General features: G+C 44.6%; 1 protein-coding gene across 4 annotated transcripts in view; it reads left to right on the forward strand.

Moving 5' to 3' along the window:
- Positions 1-210: 210 nt before the first annotated feature.
- Positions 211-20,437, forward strand: part of LOC138764241 (interleukin-1 receptor-associated kinase 1-like) — an 85,035-nt gene continuing 64,808 nt past the window's right edge. For 2 of the 4 annotated variants that reach the window (XM_069939890.1, XM_069939888.1), the window contains exons 1-2: positions 211-777; positions 15,257-15,436. In XM_069939890.1, the coding sequence (XP_069795991.1) occupies positions 633-777; positions 15,257-15,436 (325 nt within the window). In that variant the 5' untranslated portion in view covers positions 211-632. Of the gene's footprint in view, positions 778-6,000; positions 6,023-15,256; positions 15,437-20,437 lie in introns of those variants that run through there. The other 2 variants (XM_069939887.1, XM_069939889.1) reach the window with 2 other exon arrangements.

The raw sequence follows: 20,437 nt of genomic DNA on the forward strand, positions 1-20,437 counted from the left end.
GGATACACTCTCAGCCAATCACAGTCATCCTGTACATATACACATTGGAGATCGAATCTGTACCATCACAGTCCCTCAAGTCCTGGCAACATCCCAGTCAATCTTTCCCTCTCACCTTGAATCTATGCCCTGGACTCTGGGGACAAAAAAAACCCTGACTTTTTCTCCCCCCCCCCCCTTCTGATCTTCCATGAGGCCACTCCTCAATCTCCAACCCTCCAGTGGGGAAAAGACCAAGCCTGTTGATGATGGGGGTGAAGGGCCTGTTTCCATGACTCTTTCTCCTTGGATGCTGACTGACTTGAGAGTTCCCACCGTTCCAGGGATTGGTGTTTTAAATCTTCAGCACCCTCCGTTTTGACTCTGCCCTGAAGTCTTCGCCAGGCCCCAAGATGTTCGCACGGCCCGGGACCAGCGGTGAAGCTCGGAGCCCTGGGACAAGTGTCCCGCGGTCCTCTCAGTGCCGGTCGGCGGACCCGTTCGCTGGTGGGTGTGTCGGTGCGGAACGAGGGGGCTGGCTCTCGCCAGGAGCGGGGAAATAACAGTTTCCTCTGCGTGACACACGATAAAAGGGGAAGGAATCGGCCGAGGATCTTCCACTTCGAAAGTCTGCATGAAGCTGGGCCAGCGCGATGGCGTTATTCGGAAGGGGGCCAAGGCAGCAGCAGGGAAACGCCACCACGGCGCCCTGCTTTGTCTATGACATCCCAGCCCAGATTATGGAGGAGTTCTACTTGGTGATGGATACTTTGCCGCCTGGACTCTGGCACCAGTTCGGTGAGTCGTTGACCTTTGAAGATCGGTGGGACCGGCGGAGGGGTGGGTGGGTGGGGGGGGGGTTATTGCCGTGTATCCTGTACCGTTTGCGAATGCACTCAAATTCTTATAAGTAGATATTACTCATGTTTAATTGCTGTCATATTAATTGTTTTTTGAACGAATAAATAAGTATAATTACATTTTAAAGAGCCGATCCCCCAGAAAGTAATAAGTTTGAAGCTGGACGGAGCCGAAAGGAGAAGTGGGGCAAGGGCTGTGTCCAGCGGGACGGGAGCCCTTGATGTTGAGCTGACTTCATGTTGCAAGTAGGATCGAGGTGTGGGTGGGGGGAGGAGAGTGACGTCACCTGGTTCAGGTCGTGTCGGAAACTCTGTCCGTGGAGGGGGGGGCGACTACCGGCCCCGTTGAAGTCGATGCCTCGTTTCCTTCACCGGGACCCTCACCTTTTCGCCAGGCTTCAAGGGACCAGCGCCCGAAAGGTGGAGGATGGCTGCCCTCAAATGCAGTGGATTTAAAAAAGAAAGGCGAAACCCTCAACAGGTCCTGCAGCTTCTGTGGAAGGAGAGCCCCCCTTCCCCCCCTCCCCCCCTCTTCCCCCCTCCCCCCCTCTTCCCCCTCCCCCCCTCTTCCCCCTCCCCCCTCTTCCCCCCTCCCCCCTCTTCCCCCTCCCCCCTCTTCCCCCTCCCCCCTCTTCCCCCTCCCCCCTCTTCCCCCTCCCCCCTCTTCCCCCTCCCCCCTCTTCCCCCCCCTCCCCCCTCTTCCCCCTCCCCCCTCTTCCCCCTCCCCCCTCTTCCCCCCTCCCCCTCTTCCCCCTCCCCCCTCTTCCCCCTCCCCCCTCTTCCCCCTCCCCCCTCTTCCCCCTCCCCCCTCTTCCCCCTCCCCCCCTCTTCCCCCTCCCCCCTCTTCCCCCTCCCCCCTCTTCCCCCTCCCCCCCTCTTCCCCCTCCCCCCTCTTCCCCCTCCCCCCTCTTCCCCCTCCCCCCTCTTCCCCCTCCCCCCTCTTCCCCCTCCCCCCTCTTCCCCCTCCCCCCTCTTCCCCCTCCCCCCTCTTCCCCCTCCCCCCTCTTCCCCCTCCCCCCCTCTTCCCCCTCCCCCCTCTTCCCCCTCCCCCCTCTTCCCCCTCCCCCCTCTTCCCCCTCCCCCCTCTTCCCCCTCCCCCCTCTTCCCCCTCCCCCCTCTTCCCCCTCCCCCTCTTCCCCCCTCCCCCCTCTTCCCCCTCCCCCTCTTCCCCCTCCCCCTCTTCCCCCTCCCCCCTCTTCCCCCTCCCCCCTCTTCCCCCTCCCCCTCTTCCCCCTCCCCCCTCTTCCCCCTCCCCCCTCTTCCCCCTCCCCCCTCTTCCCCCTCCCCCCTCTTCCCCCTCCCCCCTCTTCCCCCTCCCCCCTCTTCCCCTCCCCCCTCTTCCCCTCCCCCCTCTTCCCCCTCCCCCCTCTTCCCCCTCCCCCCTCTTCCCCCTCCCCCCTCTTCCCCCTCCCCCCTGGTCTGTGCGAACTGACACGTTAACCATTTCACTGTCTTGCCCGACCTGTCACCCTTATTTAATGGGAGGATTTTAACGCAGCCTCCACTCACTCAACCTTCTGGGTGTCAGAGGAAATGTATCTGATTGATGCTCAACTCGTATCACATGTTTGTGACAAATATGAAGTCATTGGGTAACAGGATGCAGGAAGGAAATACCCCTACCAGTCATCGACTTCTTTTATCACAATATCTTGGTCGTGACGCATTTCAACAGGACAGTGACCTATTTTTTTTCCTTTTTCTCTGTGAGAGTGGCTGGTTCAGCCTCGTTGTGTCCACATTTCAATGGAAGCAGCAACATTAGTCATACGGCGGTGGGAGGCTGCCCCGTGGTCTGCTGATAAAGCCCACCCTTCAGGGAGAGGGTGTTGAGTGTTGGGCAAAGCGTGGGGGTGGGGCGGGGTGGGGGTACTTGTGGGAGGCCTTTACTGGAGTTTGCTGGGTACTTCCAAAGTTTGATGCTGCAGATAACAGTGAAAGGAATTTGACAGCTCCTTTGTCACAGCAGAAAATGAGGAACCCCCACCCCCCCCATAGCATCACAGATTTTCTAATAACATAGAGAAACATGCCACACTCTACCACCAAATGAACATCAGCAGAATTGATGTTTGGGCAGAAATTAAGGACAAGACCTTCCAAGGCACACCTGAACACTGGCCTTCGTATTGAACAATCCACATCTCCAAGTAAACCTACCAGATGTCTGGAAGTAGGAGAACAAGCACCAGGACAATAGGAAGCCGTGCATCAGAGGCGTGATTCTAAAAAATCTAGTCCCTGTTCTTATTCCACACTGGTGGGAACTAAAATATAGAAACAGCACATCAAGAGCTGTGGAGAGCAGTGGATGAATCAGTGGCCACGATGAGTTTCCATTGTGGGCTCCTGTTACATAATCCCCCAACTGTCCAGCCAAGCAGCCCGGCACTACATCCTGCATGGCAGAGCAGCCCGGCACCACGTCCCGCCCAGCACAAATGCCCAAATGGAGCTCCCCAAAGACAAAGTTCACAGTCCTTATCACCAACCGAGGAGGAGGTACTGCCCAAAAAGGCAGAGAATCTGGAGAAGTCACTGTCTCCTAGCGGATTCTACCTCACCAAGAAGATCGGGGAGGGAAGGCCTTCTCAGAACGCCTAAGAGACTAGGTAACAGTGACTTGGCTGCTTAACACTTGTGTTGTCGTGTAATGGCGATTCACGCCATTAGTCGATGGGTTCCACGTAGTTATCATAGTTAGTATAAGTGGTGCCTGTGTGTTATTTTCATGAAGCTTTTTTTGTGGGGGGGGGGGGGTCGTGGAGAAGACTGTTCTCAATATACACCTGCATGCATATGATGTCATCACATATGATGTCATCATGTATGATGCCATCACATATTGTATGATGCAGGGAACCATTTTAAGTTTAGTAAATGAAGAATGAATGTAGCGTCATGTCCCCGTGTGCCAGTGTCTTTGTATACCTAGAATACACAACACCCCCCCCCCCCCCCCTACCATTTGAGAAGGAGAAGCAGAGGAGACGACTCTAGGGGACAATGACAACAGTGACAGACCAGTTCAGGGCTCAGTGGCTGAAGAATACCCAGGCAGCAGATTTTTTTGGTGACTGGAAGCGAGGAACCCACACAGGCTGTCAGACCCATGCAAAGTTGGTAATAGGCCCAGGCCAGATGGAGAATGTAGGCTCCATTGCAAACTGATCATTAAGTATTTTTGTAATCAGTGCTAAATACATACGATTTATGTATGGGTATATACGTAATGTACATGATGTACTTACAAATAACAAAATGAAGGAACTAGGATGATTTATTAAAAAGGTAATGGCGAGCAATTTTATTCAAAATGCATATAAGGTAATAGAGTTCAGGACTGTAATTAGAAGCAGTAAATACACAGTACATTCATGTTTATTCTGTATTTGGAATTTCGGATCAGAAATGGTCATCACTTCTTCACATTCAGAAATACTTTACGTGCTTTTCTTTAGGTAAGTTCATCAATTACACAAGAAAATCAAGCAACTTCGCCTTGTCAAAATTGCTTATCCATTCAAACATTTTTGCATCATTGTGCACTGTGTCAGAGTATATAGAAATGTTTTTGGGAGATTGGCAGGGGTTTGTGAGAGTAGGTCACATTTAAACACTTTAAAACAGATCTTATTTGAAATACTGGAGACATAATGGCTTCTCATACCTTTTTGCAAGAGCTTTGAAGAATGATCCAGAGACGTCACTAATGGATTCTTGTTTACCCAAAAGCAACAGATGAAAGAGAATGCTGGTTCCACATATTGTCTGCAGGAGACTTGCTGTTGTAAGAGGATCATGTGGTTTTATAAGCAGAGAGAGTCAATCAGGCTTTCTCTCAGTCTCAGTGAGAGTAGAGAGAGAGAGACACACACAGAGAGCACTTGACAGTGTCAGCCATCAGAAGTTGTTGGGACTGGAACTGGACAAGCTGGCAAACTTTTGGAAGACAGCCTAGTCACAGCCCTTGGAATAAGTGAAACAGAAAGGAACTCTGTGGTGACCTGAAAGAAAGAGGTTGTCATTTGGAGAACCCTGATGGGGCAAGTTTCCTCAGCAAGTCACTGAGGTGACTGATGGATGTACCTCAGTTGTGGATGTCCTGGAACAACACATCTCTCTCTGAAAACCAACAAGAACCTTTCTGAGAGGTAACCATTTACCTTTCGAGCACCAAAGCCTGGTGAACTTTATATGCGTTAAATTCTGTATAAGAATTGCCAGCAACCAGTGAAGTTGGAAGAATGAGAAGTGAGATTGGACTGTGAACCAAAGAACCTTTCTGAACTTATATACACACACACACACACACACACACACACACACACACACACACACACACATTAAACACACGTGTGCTTAAAATTAGAAGGGGATTAAGTTGAGTTCAGTTAAGTTAATAATAGATAAGTTAAAGTTTAATTCTGTTTTCATGTTTAAAGATAATTAAAAGCAACTTTTGTTTAAGTAACCATTTGTCTTGGTGAATATCTATTGGTGCTGGGTTTTGGGGTCCTCTGGGCTCGTAACAGGATTAAAAGTATGAATTAATTTGTTTTGGGACACTGAAGCTCCTCTCATTAGGAGGCCTCTCTTGCTGGTAATGACAGAAAAATGTGCAACATGATGAGAACATTTGGGAAAACTTTACCCAATCTCAAGTACAATATTTGATCATTGATTTTCTTCAGGAACACAACATCGAGTTTGAATTTAACATCAAAAATTCTTTTAAGAAGAAGTTCTTCACTCCGAATGTCACTTGAAACATAATTTTGGTATCACAGCTGAAACTGATTAGCTTTTTGTAGCAACTCATTCTCATCTAACTGCTTAAAGTGGGACAAAAAAAAATTAACAAGTCCACAAATGTCCCTGACTGCAGAAAAGCGACATGTAAGGCCATTGATAACAATGTGTTGAAGAACACATTCACCCTTAAGTAATTTTCGGCATCCTTTTGAGTTGGGTACCCCCTGCGAGTAGCAAAACTATCTGCCACACCAATTTTGATTGACATATGCTGCGCTTCTTCAAGTATATCATTCCATTTCTCTCTCCGTTTCAGGATATCTGCCCGTAGTTGATCACTGTTGTCCCTTTCCACATCTAATGTGGCTTCACGAGTCCTCATTGTGAGGACTTTAATCCAGATGGCTGACATCAGTACACATTCAAAGGTATCCAAGTTTTTTTTTGATACCCTGAAGATCAGACTTGCACTCTGCTATCAAATTAGTAACTTCACTCTGCTCTGCCACTGCATTTCTAACACTATCCAAATGCCGTGCAATTGGTCTTACACAGTGACCACCTTATCCTTGATATTTTACACAGTAAGACAGGAAGGCATTCTCTCAGTACCTCCCATCCCTGGGACTTGAACTGAAGACACTGAACATTTTCTGTAAGATTCCAAAGATTTTATAGCTTCACTGCAGGCTTCAGCACAATCCGTACCAACAAGATTCAAAAGATGATTTGCACAAATGGAGAAAATGCAGTTCTCATTCTTTAAGATGGCCTGCGCACCACTGTACATTCCTGCTCTATTGGGGCCATTGTCATATGCTTGACCCAAGTTCGGATTGAGACTTGCAATTTTGTGATCTTAAGATTTTCCCGGCAATTTCTTCACCCGACCTTTTGGAAAATTCATGAAATTCATTTGAAAAACTGGTATCTTCCCTCTTCACATACCTGATGATGAATGATAGCTATTCTTTGGGAGAACAATAAATTGGTATTTTATTTGATAGGTCGGCTACTTGGAGCCGTGTTTCATTCTACTGTGCATTCCGTACATGTGTAACATGGTAACATGTTCGGCTAATACTCAGAAACTCAACAATACCCCAAAAATTTACATTATGGCTATCGCCATTTAGTTCAGAGAGCGAGCCCCCCTCTCTGACAAAAATAGGATGATATCAGAATGCGATGAAGAATTCTCTTCCATTTATTAATTTCAGCCTTGAGCTGGTCAGCAATATAATTGTCAGTTGAAGTTAAAGCACCGCTCATTGTTGCTTTACTTGCTTCTTTCCATCCAATTTCATTTTCCTTGTGTAACTTAGAATTTTCATGACATGGAATGCAATCCTTTTCAACGCTCCATCCTGGACAACTGGTTAATACACTCACATTAGAAGAGACATTCCCCCTTGGTAACAAAAAACAAGTTGCACAATACAGAGATTGTTTCAGTTGACTCCAACACAGCCAGTCTCAATTATATTTCTCTCCATTGTCAGTGTGTTACAGAGTTCTGTGTAGTATAGTTTTATGTTTAAAAAGTGACAGTTTGCCTTGGAGAGCCAAGGTGAAGGTGGACTGCTGAGAGAGTGGGAGACGGACTGGGCATGTGCAGAAGATGATCTAGAATTTTCTGGACTTGGACAATAAACCACCACTGGGGGTGCTGTGGAGTGGAAGAAGGCCCAGAGCACGAGTCATGGTCTGGAGGACAGTTTAGAATGTTGGGATTTCAAAAAGGGATGAACATTCCGAAGGCAGCCAGAAAGATCTAGACCAAGCCAGTGGTTCCTCTCTCTGCAGCAACACAAGACGACTTCGAATTTTGTGCTCCCTCTCTCTCTCAAAGATCTTTTGACTTCAGTTTACCAAACAAACCGAATTTTGTTTATGATCTTTGCTTTGGTTGAGATCGAAGTTTTGTGTTGGTTTTGTGTCTTAAGTTTTTCTGTGGGCTGGTTGTTAATATAATTTAAACTTTAATTCCATATGTTGTACTTAGTCTGGGGAATTTATTAGTTTTACACTGTTATAGGGATTTGCATATTAACCAATGGGCATTGTTATAAAAGGGGGAATTTTGAATTAAAGTTTGAAGGTGAATTTTTGTTAATAACGTGATCGTTCATCTTTACCCCTGTGTGATATGCCTTCTTTGTGGTTGCTGGTTTGATCTTGTAACAAGGCGAGTTGGAAATGCATGATTATCCTTATCCTTGGGGCAGCAGTTGGCGCTTCAAAGTCCTGAACTTTTCAAAATGATCCAGTGCCAATTGTATTCCTCATCAATAGGTCCAATGTCGATTTGTGATGTTGATGCCTTTCCAGCTTCAGTTGGCAATTGTGGTTCCACTGTTTGCTCTATCAGTTTCTCATCACTTTCTTTGGGAGTATGATCTGTCTCTGCAGCTGATCCTGCTCCAACAGTCTGGTTATCAAGACCAACGTGCTTGTTCTCTGACTCGCATCGATGTTGATGTCCAGCTGGGAGGTCAGTCATTGCTTTGGACCTTTTGACAGCTTCTTGCAGGCTGACCCGCTTTCTCTTTGCATCACCACTTTCATTATTCTTTCATGAAAATCTTCGAGGTCAGTAATTTTGCTTCCACCCACTGACCAATAGATTATATAATATTGGTAGTAATATTTTGATATTAACCAATAAAACAAGAATGAATGGAAGTGTGCAATTTTGTTTTGTTCCTTTACTTGTTTAACATTAGTTAAAAATAAAATACTGCTACCAATATTGTAAAATCTATTGGTCAGTATGTGGTAGCAAAATTACTGACCTAGAAGATTTTCACAACTTTGCAGCTCTTTTATATTTAACATAACATAAAATACATTAGCATAAAAAGTATTTTGCATTAACAGTTAACAAAAAATAGTGTATAAAATGCCCAAGACCACACTAAACCACAAAGCTAATAATGAAATAATTAATTTAAAACCTGTGAAACTATTCACAGGCCTGACTACTCAAAGTGATTTCTGTCAAAGCCAATTTCCTGAAATTTAATAGAGAGATATGTTGTGCTGTGAGTGCGTGTGTGAGAGCTGTGCAGGCTCAACAACGATATCTATTTATAAGCCATTCACACAGCACAAGAAATATACGAGCACAAATAAACTGATGGTGGAAGACAGGCACTGTTGAGTTACTGCTCGATAGCAAGGCAGATACGATCACTCGATCCCATGCAATGCACGTGCACGGTGAGCATTGCAGCAGTCATGAGAAGAGTGGGAAAATATATTTTTATTTGTGTGTGTGTGGCCACCACAACAAGATACATATAATAAATTTGGGACATAAGTTGGCTTCAGTTATCTGAATTCCTTTATCTTTATTTTATCTGTATTAATCTTTAAATTATTAATTTTTGTGCTAAAGAATCCCCTTTTGACTTTCCCTTGGTAAAGAATATTGATATTGTAAAGGCTCCTCCCTTTGCCTCTACCAGGGGGAGTAGGCCCCCTCAAAATCATAGACCCATGCTGACTGGCCCACTTGGCCTCCACCCCAGTTCTGGCCTACAGGCTGTGGGCTGCTGGCGACTGCAGTCAGAGGACTCACACCAGGCTGCAGACTGCTCGAGAGTGGCTGAAGAGGTACCAGGTATTGGAACCAGGATGCTAGAGGGTGCCAAGGGCGCTGAAGGCTTCCTGGTCGTATTGGAGGTTTGGATTTGGAGTTGAGGTTGCCGATGGTTTGGACTGAAGTCTGTGTGAAGGCTGCAGGAGTGTTGGAGGCTCTGAAGGGACACTCTTTTGTTTCTTTCTGACTGACTGTAAGGGGTGCCAGGCAATTTCTGTTGATGGAGAATCTATATCTGCCTCATGGCAGGTGAAAGGAAATTTCATGTATTGTTACATCTGTTTAATTATATGTCAATAAAAGAATCTTGAAAGCTTGGGAGTGGGCTATGTCACCAGGGGAATTATTACTCTGCACCTTTGACAGGTGGCAGGGAACTGCTTGTGGGGACTGTGAATTGCTGTATGCACAGATTGCTTGGATAGAGGTGGAGGTATTACCAGAACACCTGTACTGAAGGGTCTTTTCCATGTATGTGGATAGTTCCTCAGGACTGAAGACGACTTCCTTGCGCACTGGTATAGTTGGGCTACCCAGGATAATATGGCAGCTGAAGATCTCTGGGAACACCTCTCCAAAGGGTGTCCCTCTTCCCAGGTGTGCCTTGCCCAGAAGCCCTCTTTCCCCAGGGTACCCCTCTCCTGGAAGCCCTCTCTCCCCAGGGTGCCCCTCTCTGGGAACACCTCTGTCCCCAGAAGCCCTCTCTCTCTCTCCAGGGTGTGCCTCTCCCAGAAGCCCTCTCTCCCCAGAGTGCCCCTCTCTGGGAACACCTCACCCCAGGGAGTGCCTCTCCCAGGAACCCTCTCTCCCTAGGGTGTCCCTCTCCCCATGTGTGCCTCTCCCAGAAGCCCTCTTTCCCCAGGATGTCCCTCGCCTGAAAGCCATCTTTCCCCTCGGTACCCCAGGGTACCCCTCTTTCAGAATCCTCCTTCCCAGAAACCCCCTCTCTCCCAGAAACCCCCTCTCTCCCAGAAACCCCCTCTCTCCCAGAAACCCCCTCTCTCCCAGAAACCCCCTCTCTCCCAGAAACCCCCTCTCTCCCAGAAACCCCCTCTCTCCCAGAAACCCCCTCTCTCCCAGAAACCCCCTCTCTCCCAGAAACCCCCTCTCTCCCAGAAACCCCCTCTCTCCCAGAAACCCCCTCTCTCCCAGAAACCCCCTCTCTCCCAGAAACCCCCTCTCTCCCAGAAACCCCCTCTCTCCCAGAAACCCCCTCTCTCCCAGAAACCCCCTCTCTCCCAGAAACCCCCTCTCTCCCAGAAACCCCCTCTCTCCCAGAAACCCCCTCTCTCCCAGAAACCCCCTCTCTCCCAGAAACCCCCTCTCTCCCAGAAACCCCCTCTCTCCCAGAAACCCCCTCTCTCCCAGAAACCCCCTCTCTCCCAGAAACCCCCTCTCTCCCAGAAACCCCCTCTCTCCAGAAACCCCCTCTCTCCCAGAAACCCCCTCTCTCCCAGAAACCCCCTCTCTCCCAGAAACCCCCTCTCTCCCAGAAACCCCCTCTCTCCCAGAAACCCCCTCTCTCCCAGAAACCCCCTCTCTCCCAGAAACCCCCTCTCTCCCAGAAACCCCCTCTCTCCCAGAAACCCCCTCTCTCCCAGAAACCCCCTCTCTCCCAGAAACCCCCTCTCTCCCAGAAACCCCCTCTCTCCCAGAAACCCCCTCTCTCCCAGAAACCCCCTCTCTCCCAGAAACCCCCTCTCTCCCAGAAACCCCCTCTCTCCCAGAAACCCCCTCTCTCCCAGAAACCCCCTCTCTCCCAGAAACCCCCTCTCTCCCAGAAACCCCCTCTCTCCCAGAAACCCCCTCTCTCCCAGAAACCCCCTCTCTCCCAGAAACCCCCTCTCTCCCAGAAACCCCCTCTCTCCCAGAAACCCCCTCTCTCCCAGAAACCCCCTCTCTCCCAGAAACCCCCTCTCTCCCAGAAACCCCCTCTCTCCCAGAAACCCCCTCTCTCCCAGAAACCCCCTCTCTCCCAGAAACCCCCTCTCTCCCAGAAACCCCCTCTCTTACTCTGCTCACCTTTAAAATTCTTACAATTAGGTTGCCTGAAATGTTGGCGGTAACAGATTTAATAGTAATTTTTGAAAGGAAATTGTATAAATACAAAGGGATGAATGTTGCAAAGAAAAGATAATGGGCAGCTTTCTCTGTCAAAATGCTGAGGCATGTCAAGGAGACTGAATTTCTCATGTTCTGAAGGATTCTCGCTATGAAGATTCTGAAAATCTTGTGGGTTCAGTGCTCGAGTTTCACAGGAAGTGGCTCAGTCAAACAAAAATCTCTTGACATTTAAATTTGTTGTAAGCTTCTGTAACCTGCTTACTTGTCTGCTGTCCTTCCTTGTATGACAGCAGTGTAATGTGGTGGTTAGTTCCACCAGTCATTCACCTAGAATTCAATTGTAAATCGTGTAAAAGGCAATCTATTGCCTGGTGAGGGAACAATTGCTGAATTTTACTTAAAATGCAACTTTTCTAATATTGTTTCCATGCATAAACAAACAGACTTCTTCAATGAATACTTCCCTTCTTGTAATTAGAATGCTTAGATAGAGCATGTCTTTGATCTGGTATACCTAACCACCAAATATCCTCACCAATAATCCTTTGCTATAACCCATAGTTTTAGCATTGGTTTTTATTCTAGTACTTGCACTTTGCTGAAACATCTGGGGGATTTGTCAAAACTGAAGTCTGAATGCTTTTAGAGGATCATTGGATGCACACAGACTTGGGTGCAGTTCCTCTATGATGTGTTTTGCAAATATAGAACAGAACATGCAGTGTGTCAGGTGGAATCTGTCAGGGTGAGGGAAGGAAATGTTGACACATCGCATCAAGAATTACACAAGCTATACACCACGCCCCAAAAGTTAAATAAATGGGATCCAACCGTATCAGACAGATGTTTTCACTGTAAGAACGAAACGGGAACAACAGTACATGCAATTTGGGCATGTGAGAAAGTGAAAAAGTTTTGGGAAGATCTAAATCAGGTATTAAATAAAATCGCAAAAAGCAACATACCAAAAAATCCAGAGATCTTTCTTCTAAGTAATATAAGAAGTAAAGAACATGGACTCGATTTGGATGGAGCACAAAAAAGATTTATTATGGTAGCCTTAGCTGTAGCAAAAAAATATATTCTGTCAACCTGGAAATTAGAAGAGAGCCTGAGAATACAGCATTGAATAAATGTATTCCATTGGAAAAAATAACATATAATTTAAGAAATAACATCACAGTATTCGTACAAATTTGGGAACCGTACATGGGACACAACAGAGAAGTCCTACCGCGGACCTCCACCCCCTAAAATGACAGAAGGAGAAGAAGACGAAATGAACTGACCCAGTGTGTAAAAGTAGAAGACACAAATTTCTTGTTTATTTTCATTGTGTGATGACATTGTTTAATGGGTTTAATGTATCATATATGTTGAACGTTGAGTGGATGGGGAGGGGGGGGTGAAGGAGGGAGGGAAGTGAGGGGGGAAAAGGGGAGAAAATGACACTGTGTATATTCAAGAGGGAAATGTTTGTGTGTATTTTAGTCAGTGTGAAAAATAAAAAAAATTTAAAAAAGAATTCAATGAATGTTTTTGACCCAGCAGGTTACATTTGCTTTTGTCTTCTCAGATGTTTCTCATTCTCTCCCAGAGAGTAGCCCCAGTGGGAGCCCCTGACCCCAAGGATTTATTGTAAAGTTGATGCATTTGTGGAATCAGGCTAATTTATTTAATTTTAATTTAGAGGTACAGCATAGTAACAGGTCCTTCCAGCCCATGAGCCTGTGTCATCTAAATACACCAATTAACCTGCAAACCCATATACTTTTGGAGGGTGGGAGGAAACCAAAGCCCCCTGGAGAAACCCACACAGAAATGTGGGAAATGTACAAACTCCTTACAGACAGAACCAGATGTGAATCCAGGTCATTGCATTGTAATAGCATTGTGTTAATATCAAGCTTATTTATGGAATTATGAAATAAAGTCAGAAAATGCTGCACATCCCTGGCCAGCAAAGTTAATGCTTCAGTTTGAAGAGTCTTGGATCCAGCCTGAGCTGCTCTGATGTACAGTATAACACAGACACAGGTCCTTAAGCCCACCAAATACACACTAGCCATCAAGCTTTTTTTTTGTTCAGATCACTGCCTACATTTTGTCTTGATGAAGGGCTCAAGCCCAAAATGTTGGTGATGTATCTTTATCTTTGCTATCTAAAGAACATTATTTGACCTGCTGAGTTTCTCCAGCGTTGTGTTTTCACTTCAACCATGGTGTCTGCAGGCTTCCGTGTTTTACTAACTGCCTATCAAGCGCGCACACAGTTCATTCATCACATTTTATTCTCCCTTCGTTCCCATCAATTCCTGCTAGATTCTACCACTTGCCCTCACAATGTGGACAATTAACAATGGTCTCTTTTGATTTTTCTGTGGAACATAGCTGAATGTAGAACTGTACTGCACAAGAACAAGATGTCTGTGCTAAACTCAATGCCAAATTGAGTGAAGTTTCTTTTCTTGTACCTGAACCATTCCCTGTCTATATTAAATTTTTAATTTTGAAAAAAGAATTAGACATGCAGCACGGTAAACAGGCCATTTTGGCTCACGAACCCAAGACACCCAATTACCAACACCCCCCAGTACATTTCAAATGGTGGGAGGAAACTGGAGCCCCTGGGGAAAACCCACAGACATGGGGAGAACGTACAAACTCCTCACAGACAGCGAGGGATTTGAACCCCAGTCCTGATTGCAGGTGCTGACCGCTACACCAACTGAGCCACCCCTAAGACCAAGGGGAGTCCCTCAAGCAACCAAGATGGGGAATAACAACAAGATGCCACAGTGGTGGCAATGTTGTAAATAGAAATGATTTTAACAGTGTACAGTAATGGAAATATATGTATATGAAACAAAGCCTGGGAAGAGACTTTGAAAGGTTATCTTTTCGTCAATATGGTAAACAGGCTGTGAATATTGTGAATAAAGTCTATTTTTGGTTAAATTTTAAAAAAATCTGGAAACCCAAGTCCATAACTCCCTGAATGTGGCTATTGCAAGTAGATAGGGTGGTGAAGGCAGAGAGTGGCGTCCTTAATTCATTGATTGGGACACGGAGTACAGAGGAAAGGACGTCATGCTGCAGCTATGTAAATAAAAAAGGGTCTAGCTAACCATCCTTTTAAAAGGCACGATTATAGCTGCTTCCATTGTCTTGTCTCTGTGCGCATCCCTGGGAACAGCTGATAAATCAAAGAGTCCTCTGTCACATGGCTGCTGGGGATGAGCCATGACAAGGTCGGCATGGTTAGCTTTGCAGTTAGCAACACGCTATTACAGTGCCAGTGACCCCAGTTTGAATCAGGCACTGCTGGTAGGAGTTTTTACATTCTCCCCATGACTGCGTCGGTTTCCTTCGGGAGCTCCAGTTACTTCCCGCCCTTCAAGATATATGGAGGGTGGTAGGTTGATTAGGGTATTTCTGTGGCACAGGGTCATGGGCCAGAAAGCTAAATGTTTGCCTTTTTTTAATGCTAAGGTCCCCTACATCCTTCTCTACACATTCTGAGCCAATCTGCATTCTGCAAAGAGATGGGTGGCTGTCTCCATTCCACCATAGCCATCTCGAGGACAGCATGTGTTGTTTGTGATGTTCTGATTGAACAGGAGGATCTACCTGGGAGGGCTCCTCTCACCACCAGTCAGGCCAAGTCCTGGTGCTTGGTTGTGAGTACTAGTGTTGAGGCATTCCACCAGATGATCTGCATGGTCTACTCTGGGAACAAATCCCACCCTATACTTCGAGTCCTCATCTCTCAGTGTCTGCAGGACGTTCCGTGCTGACCACTGCCTCAGGAGTTGTTTGTCTGGACCAACGTTTCGATGAGGTAGTGTGGTAAAGTATAGCTGACCATAAACTTTGAGCAGAGTCTTAAGGTGGGGTGGGGGGGCGGGCGCATTGCTAAAAATAGGTTGAGAATGGCTGATTTATACTATGTGGTATAGTATGCTATACTAACAATTTGAAATTGTTCTTGCAGGCTCTCGTATCATAAACAATCAGACTGAACTAAGGAACATTGAATCTTTTGGCCAAAAGCATAACAGTAAAACACGAGAGCTGATGTGGGCCTGGGGAATGAAACAAGCCACCGTCCAACAACTTCTGGACATCCTGAATGAGTTACAGCTATACCGAGCTACATGGATTATTCTGTCATGTAAGTGTGCTCCATTATAGATAGGAATATTTTGCATGGATTTTGCTTTCAAGATGTAGGTGTGAGTTTGGCTTCCACACAGTACACAAGTTAGAGAGCTGAATTGATTAATTGAAGGGATTATTTGCTCCGTGAAAAAAAACGACAGTGGAAAAACTTTGTTCTGTGTGTCATCCAGTAAGTTGAGCTCGACATAGAACAGAAGCTAGTGCAAGAATAAAGTTCTAATAACACAGTCAAAAGTGCAGGGAATAATCTTAAAGGGAATATTGCAATGCAAGAAATCATCTTTTATGAATGGGTGGAAAGAAAGTGTGATTAGGAATTTAGACCCTTCCAGCCCATGGCACCATGCTGCCCAAATAAACCATCAACCTACAACCCCTGTAAGTTTTGAAGGGTGGGAGGAAACTGAGGCACCCTGAAGAAATCCACACGGACACGGGGAGAACATACGAACTCCTTGTAGACAGCGAAGCTGAGTTGCTGGTGTTGTCATAACGTTGCGCTAACCACTACACTGGGGGAAAATCATCTGCAATGCAAAACGGCTTGGGATGTAAAAGGAAAGTGGAGCACTCAAGGGAAACCCATGTCGGTCATTGTGAGAAAATTGAAACTCCACAGACAGCTCCAAATGTCAAGGTTGAATCTGGGTCACTGGAACTGTGAGGTCCGAGCTCCGCAAAACTATGCCACTCTGCTGCCTCGGGTGAAGTTCATGTCACTCCTCACCTGCAGTGATTAGAGTAGACGCCAGCTCCTTGTTCACCAGTTTATACGGGCACAAAAAGAAGTAATCTGGATTACAGAACTTGGAGGCGACTTAATGTTGCAGTGGACAAAGTGATTATTATCCCCTAAGCATGGCTACATATTCAATGTATCATCCAATTCGAAAATTACACATCACAGATGAGCATTTTCTTGACCGATTAACAGACCTCTTATCACTCTTAACAACTCTTGGCCAACCGAAGTTTTTTTAAAAAAATTTATTTTTCACACTGTGAACCATATCAATCAAAATACATATAAACATTTCCCTCTTAAATATACACAGTGGCATTTTCTCCCTTTCTTCCCCCCCACCCTCCCTTCCCCCTTCCCACCCTCCTCCAAAACCAATAAATATTCAACATATACAATAAACCCATTAAACAATGTCATTACACAATAAAAAATAAACCAGAAAAATGTGTCATCTACTTTTACACACTGGATCAAATAATTTTGGTAGTTGGTAATTTGTTTTATTCCTTTCTATGTCAATCTTCTTCCAAATGTTGAGCAGATGGTGCAGTACTGGTGCACTTCTATATTGCACCAGTTTTTCATCCCACTTATAAAGTATATGTTCTGGTACCTTCTCCCCTATTTTATCTAGTTCTATCTTAGTCCAGTCTAGTTTTTCCCTTGTTTGATAAAAATCTGATAAATACCTTAATTGTGCTGCTCTATAATAATTTTTAGAGTTTGGTAACTGCAAACAACCTTGATTGTATATCTCTGTTAATTTATCTAACGCTATCCTCGGTTTCCCCCCTTTCCATAAAAATTTCCTTATTGTTCTCTTTAGTTCATTAAAGAATTTCTCTGTTAAGGGAATTGGTAATGATTGAAATAAGTATTGTATCCTTGGGAAGACATTCATTTTAATGCAATTTACCCTCCCTTTCAATGTTAGCGGTAATTCTTTCCAATGTTCTAAGTCTTCCTGCTATTTCTTTATTAGTGGTTGATAATTTAATTTGTAATTTAGTGGTTGATAATTTATTATCTAATCTAATACCTAGGAATCGGATTGTTTGTGTTTGCCATTTAAATGGTGATTCTTTTTAAAATTCTGTATAATCCGCATTACTTATTGGCATCACTTCACTTTTATTTGCGTTCATCTTGTATCCCAATATTTCTCCATATTTCTTCAATTTCTTATGTAGTTCTTTTATTGATATTTCTGGTTTTGTTAAGTATACTATGATGTCATCTGCAAATAAACTGATTTTATACTCCTTCTCCTTTATTTTTATCCCTTTTGTTTTATTTTCTGTTCTTATCTAAAGCGAACAGTGAGGGAGATAGTGGACATCCCTGCCTCATTGACCTACTTAATTTAAATTGGTTCGATACATATCCATTTACTGTTACCTTCACCAACAGTCTATTATATAATGCTTTAATCCAATTAATATATTTTTCTGGTAGATTGAATCTCTGTAATACTTTGAATAAATAATTCCATTCCACTCTGTCAAAGGCTTTTTCTGTGTCTAAAGCTACAGCCACTGTTGCCTTCTTATTTCCTTGAACTGCATGAATTAGATTAATAAATTTACAGACATTATCTGCTGTTCGTTTTTTCTTAATAAATCCAGTTTTATCTAGTTTTACTATTTTTGGTTCACAGTCGGCCAATCTGTATGCTAATAATTTTGCTATTATGTTACAATCTGAATTAAGTAGAGATATTGGTCTATATGATGCTGGTGTTAATGGATTCTTCCCCGTCTTTGGTATTACTGTAATTATTGCTGTCTTACATGAATCTGGCAAGTTTTGTGTTTCTTCTATCTGGTTCATTACTTCCAGGAGAGGAGGAATTAATAACTCTTTAAATGTTTTATAAAATTCTATTGGAAATCCATCCTCTCCAGGCGTTTTATTGTTCGGCAACTTTTTTAATATATCCTGTACTTCCTCTATTTCAAATGGTTTTATCAGTTTGTTTTGTTCCTCTTCTTGCAATTTCGGCAGTTTAGCTAAAAACTCTTCTATTTTATCATCTTCCCCTCGTTCTCAGTTTGGTATAATTGTTCATAAAATTCTTTAAAAGTTCTCATTAATCTCCATTGCATTATATGTAATTTGTTTGTCCTTTTTCTTAAGTTTCTCATTCTTCCACATTTTCTAATCTTTTCCCTATTTCTGTCATGACCAGCTCTATATTAATTTTTCTTTTCATTTCACTAAATTCTAATGTCAACCATTCTTTTAATGCTCTCATTTATTCTTGAAAATTTTTTTATCTATATTCTGTCCACCTATTTTACCTTCTATTTCTTTGTGCAGAGCTTGGTCTTCTTCTTCCTCTTCTTCTGTGTCTGCACCTGTGTTTGTGTCTTCTACTTCTCTTCCTTGTATCTGTGTCTTTTCTGACTTTCTTGTTGAGTTGCTTGCCTCACTTTGCTGGGCTTCTTCTTGCTTGGCTTCTTGCTGTTGGTCCTCTTCTTCTGGGCAACTCATCTGTTGGGCCTCCTGCTGCTGGGCCAACCGAAGTTGACAAAATGTTAGTCGGATTCAATAAAGTGATCAATTTTTAAATCGCATTCTCTTTAGAGATCATTTGTACTTAACAGGTTTGTTATAAGAGGCCACAGTTCTTCTGGTGACCATTTATGCTCGCCTCTCTCTGCTTTCCTTGCTTTGGGTTCTTCAATAACCCAAGGAGCCATCAGTCTCTTTTCGCTGTTTAACTATGAACCAACAGATTCAATGAAATCTTTCCTCTCTCCATCTCCTCCACAAATGTTGCCTTATGCTAACATGGATGACTATTGATGCATTTGAGACATATCTGCACAAACACATGTACGTCCTTCCCATTTGTTGTAACTTTTATTTCTCTCATAAGGCCCTTGGTAGAACTAGTGTGGTTATTTCATTCTGTCTCAGCCTGGCTATCTCCACCCAATCCCACAGCCTAAATTAGTTCCCTGATTTTCACAGCCGCATTTTATAAATATAATTCAAACTCTTTGCAGTTTATTTTGAACTGAATTGAGCTCATGCTTTGCTGTTTGGCTAAATTATAATGCACTGGTTGTGTTTGCCTCAACAATCATGGCAATTCTGCTCCATTGAAACAATTATATTAAAAGAGAAAATTACTTTAGGAGCATTTTAAAATAGGCTGAGACATTAAAATATGTTTTACTACCTCTCAAGCTACTTCTAACAAATTACAGTGTTTGAGGGGAAGGCAGTTTTTGCCAGTTCCTCACAATCTGTTCTCCTGTTTCTCCCCTTTCATTTATTAATTCTCTTCCTTTGGATGTTGCGACATCAGGTGTCAATGAGCTCAGTGACAAATTAATGTGCAGGAAAGTATTTTACTTCTGGGCGATAGTTTATCTTGTCCCATCTGTTTCTCAAGTATCCTGTGTTGTGTAAGTTCCAATGACATTTGGCCTGAACTTATTGTATGCATAACTCACTGAACCAACCATATCAAATTAATGCTCTGCTTTAATTGGGTAGAGTTAACAAGTATTTACTAATTGTCCAATAGGTGTTTTGGCCTTTCTGTGTCTGATGCTTTCTTAATCTTCCAATTGCAGTACAACTCCGATTATCCGAAATGGTAGGACCAGGCCTATGACAGATAAACGTGATTTTTGGAGAACTGGTCATTTTTTTTAAAAAGAACAGCCCAGTAGCAACAGCAAATCACTTGTAGCAATGTTTAAACAACAAGGGAAGGTTTTTAAAGTATTAGAATAATGTTCATTTCTCACCAAAAAGATGCTGGCCGCCACCAATCACCGAGACCACCCAACCGCCACTGCCGATCCCCAACATGAACCCACTCCTGCTGCTGATCCCCGGGGAGCCTTCCCGGGCTGGTGGAACTCTCACTGGCAAGTCGGCAGGCTCCTGTCTCCCCAGTCACCGGAGCTCCTGATGCCGGAGTCCCAACTCTGAATCCTCCCCTAGGCCTAGCTCACACGCACACCGAGGGGAAGAGGCTGAGGGAAGGATTCAGAGTTGGCATTGGCGTCCAGTGGGGAGAGAGGGAGGGAAGGGGAGGGAACGGCACTGAGGCCGAGGTCACGCTCCTGCCTGGGAGGCTGCTCTCCTTGATAATGCCAGGAATGCTTGCGACTGGGAGTCAAAGTCAGTGGCATGCAGTTTGAGAGGGCGATTTGGAGAGAAAAGTCGATAGGGGAAGGCAAAGAAGAAATGGAAAGAGAGAGGGGAGGGAGTTACCTAGAACAAGGA

This window comes from Narcine bancroftii, chromosome 5 (assembly GCF_036971445.1).
Source record: "Narcine bancroftii isolate sNarBan1 chromosome 5, sNarBan1.hap1, whole genome shotgun sequence".
Classification (NCBI taxonomy): domain Eukaryota; kingdom Metazoa; phylum Chordata; class Chondrichthyes; order Torpediniformes; family Narcinidae; genus Narcine; species Narcine bancroftii.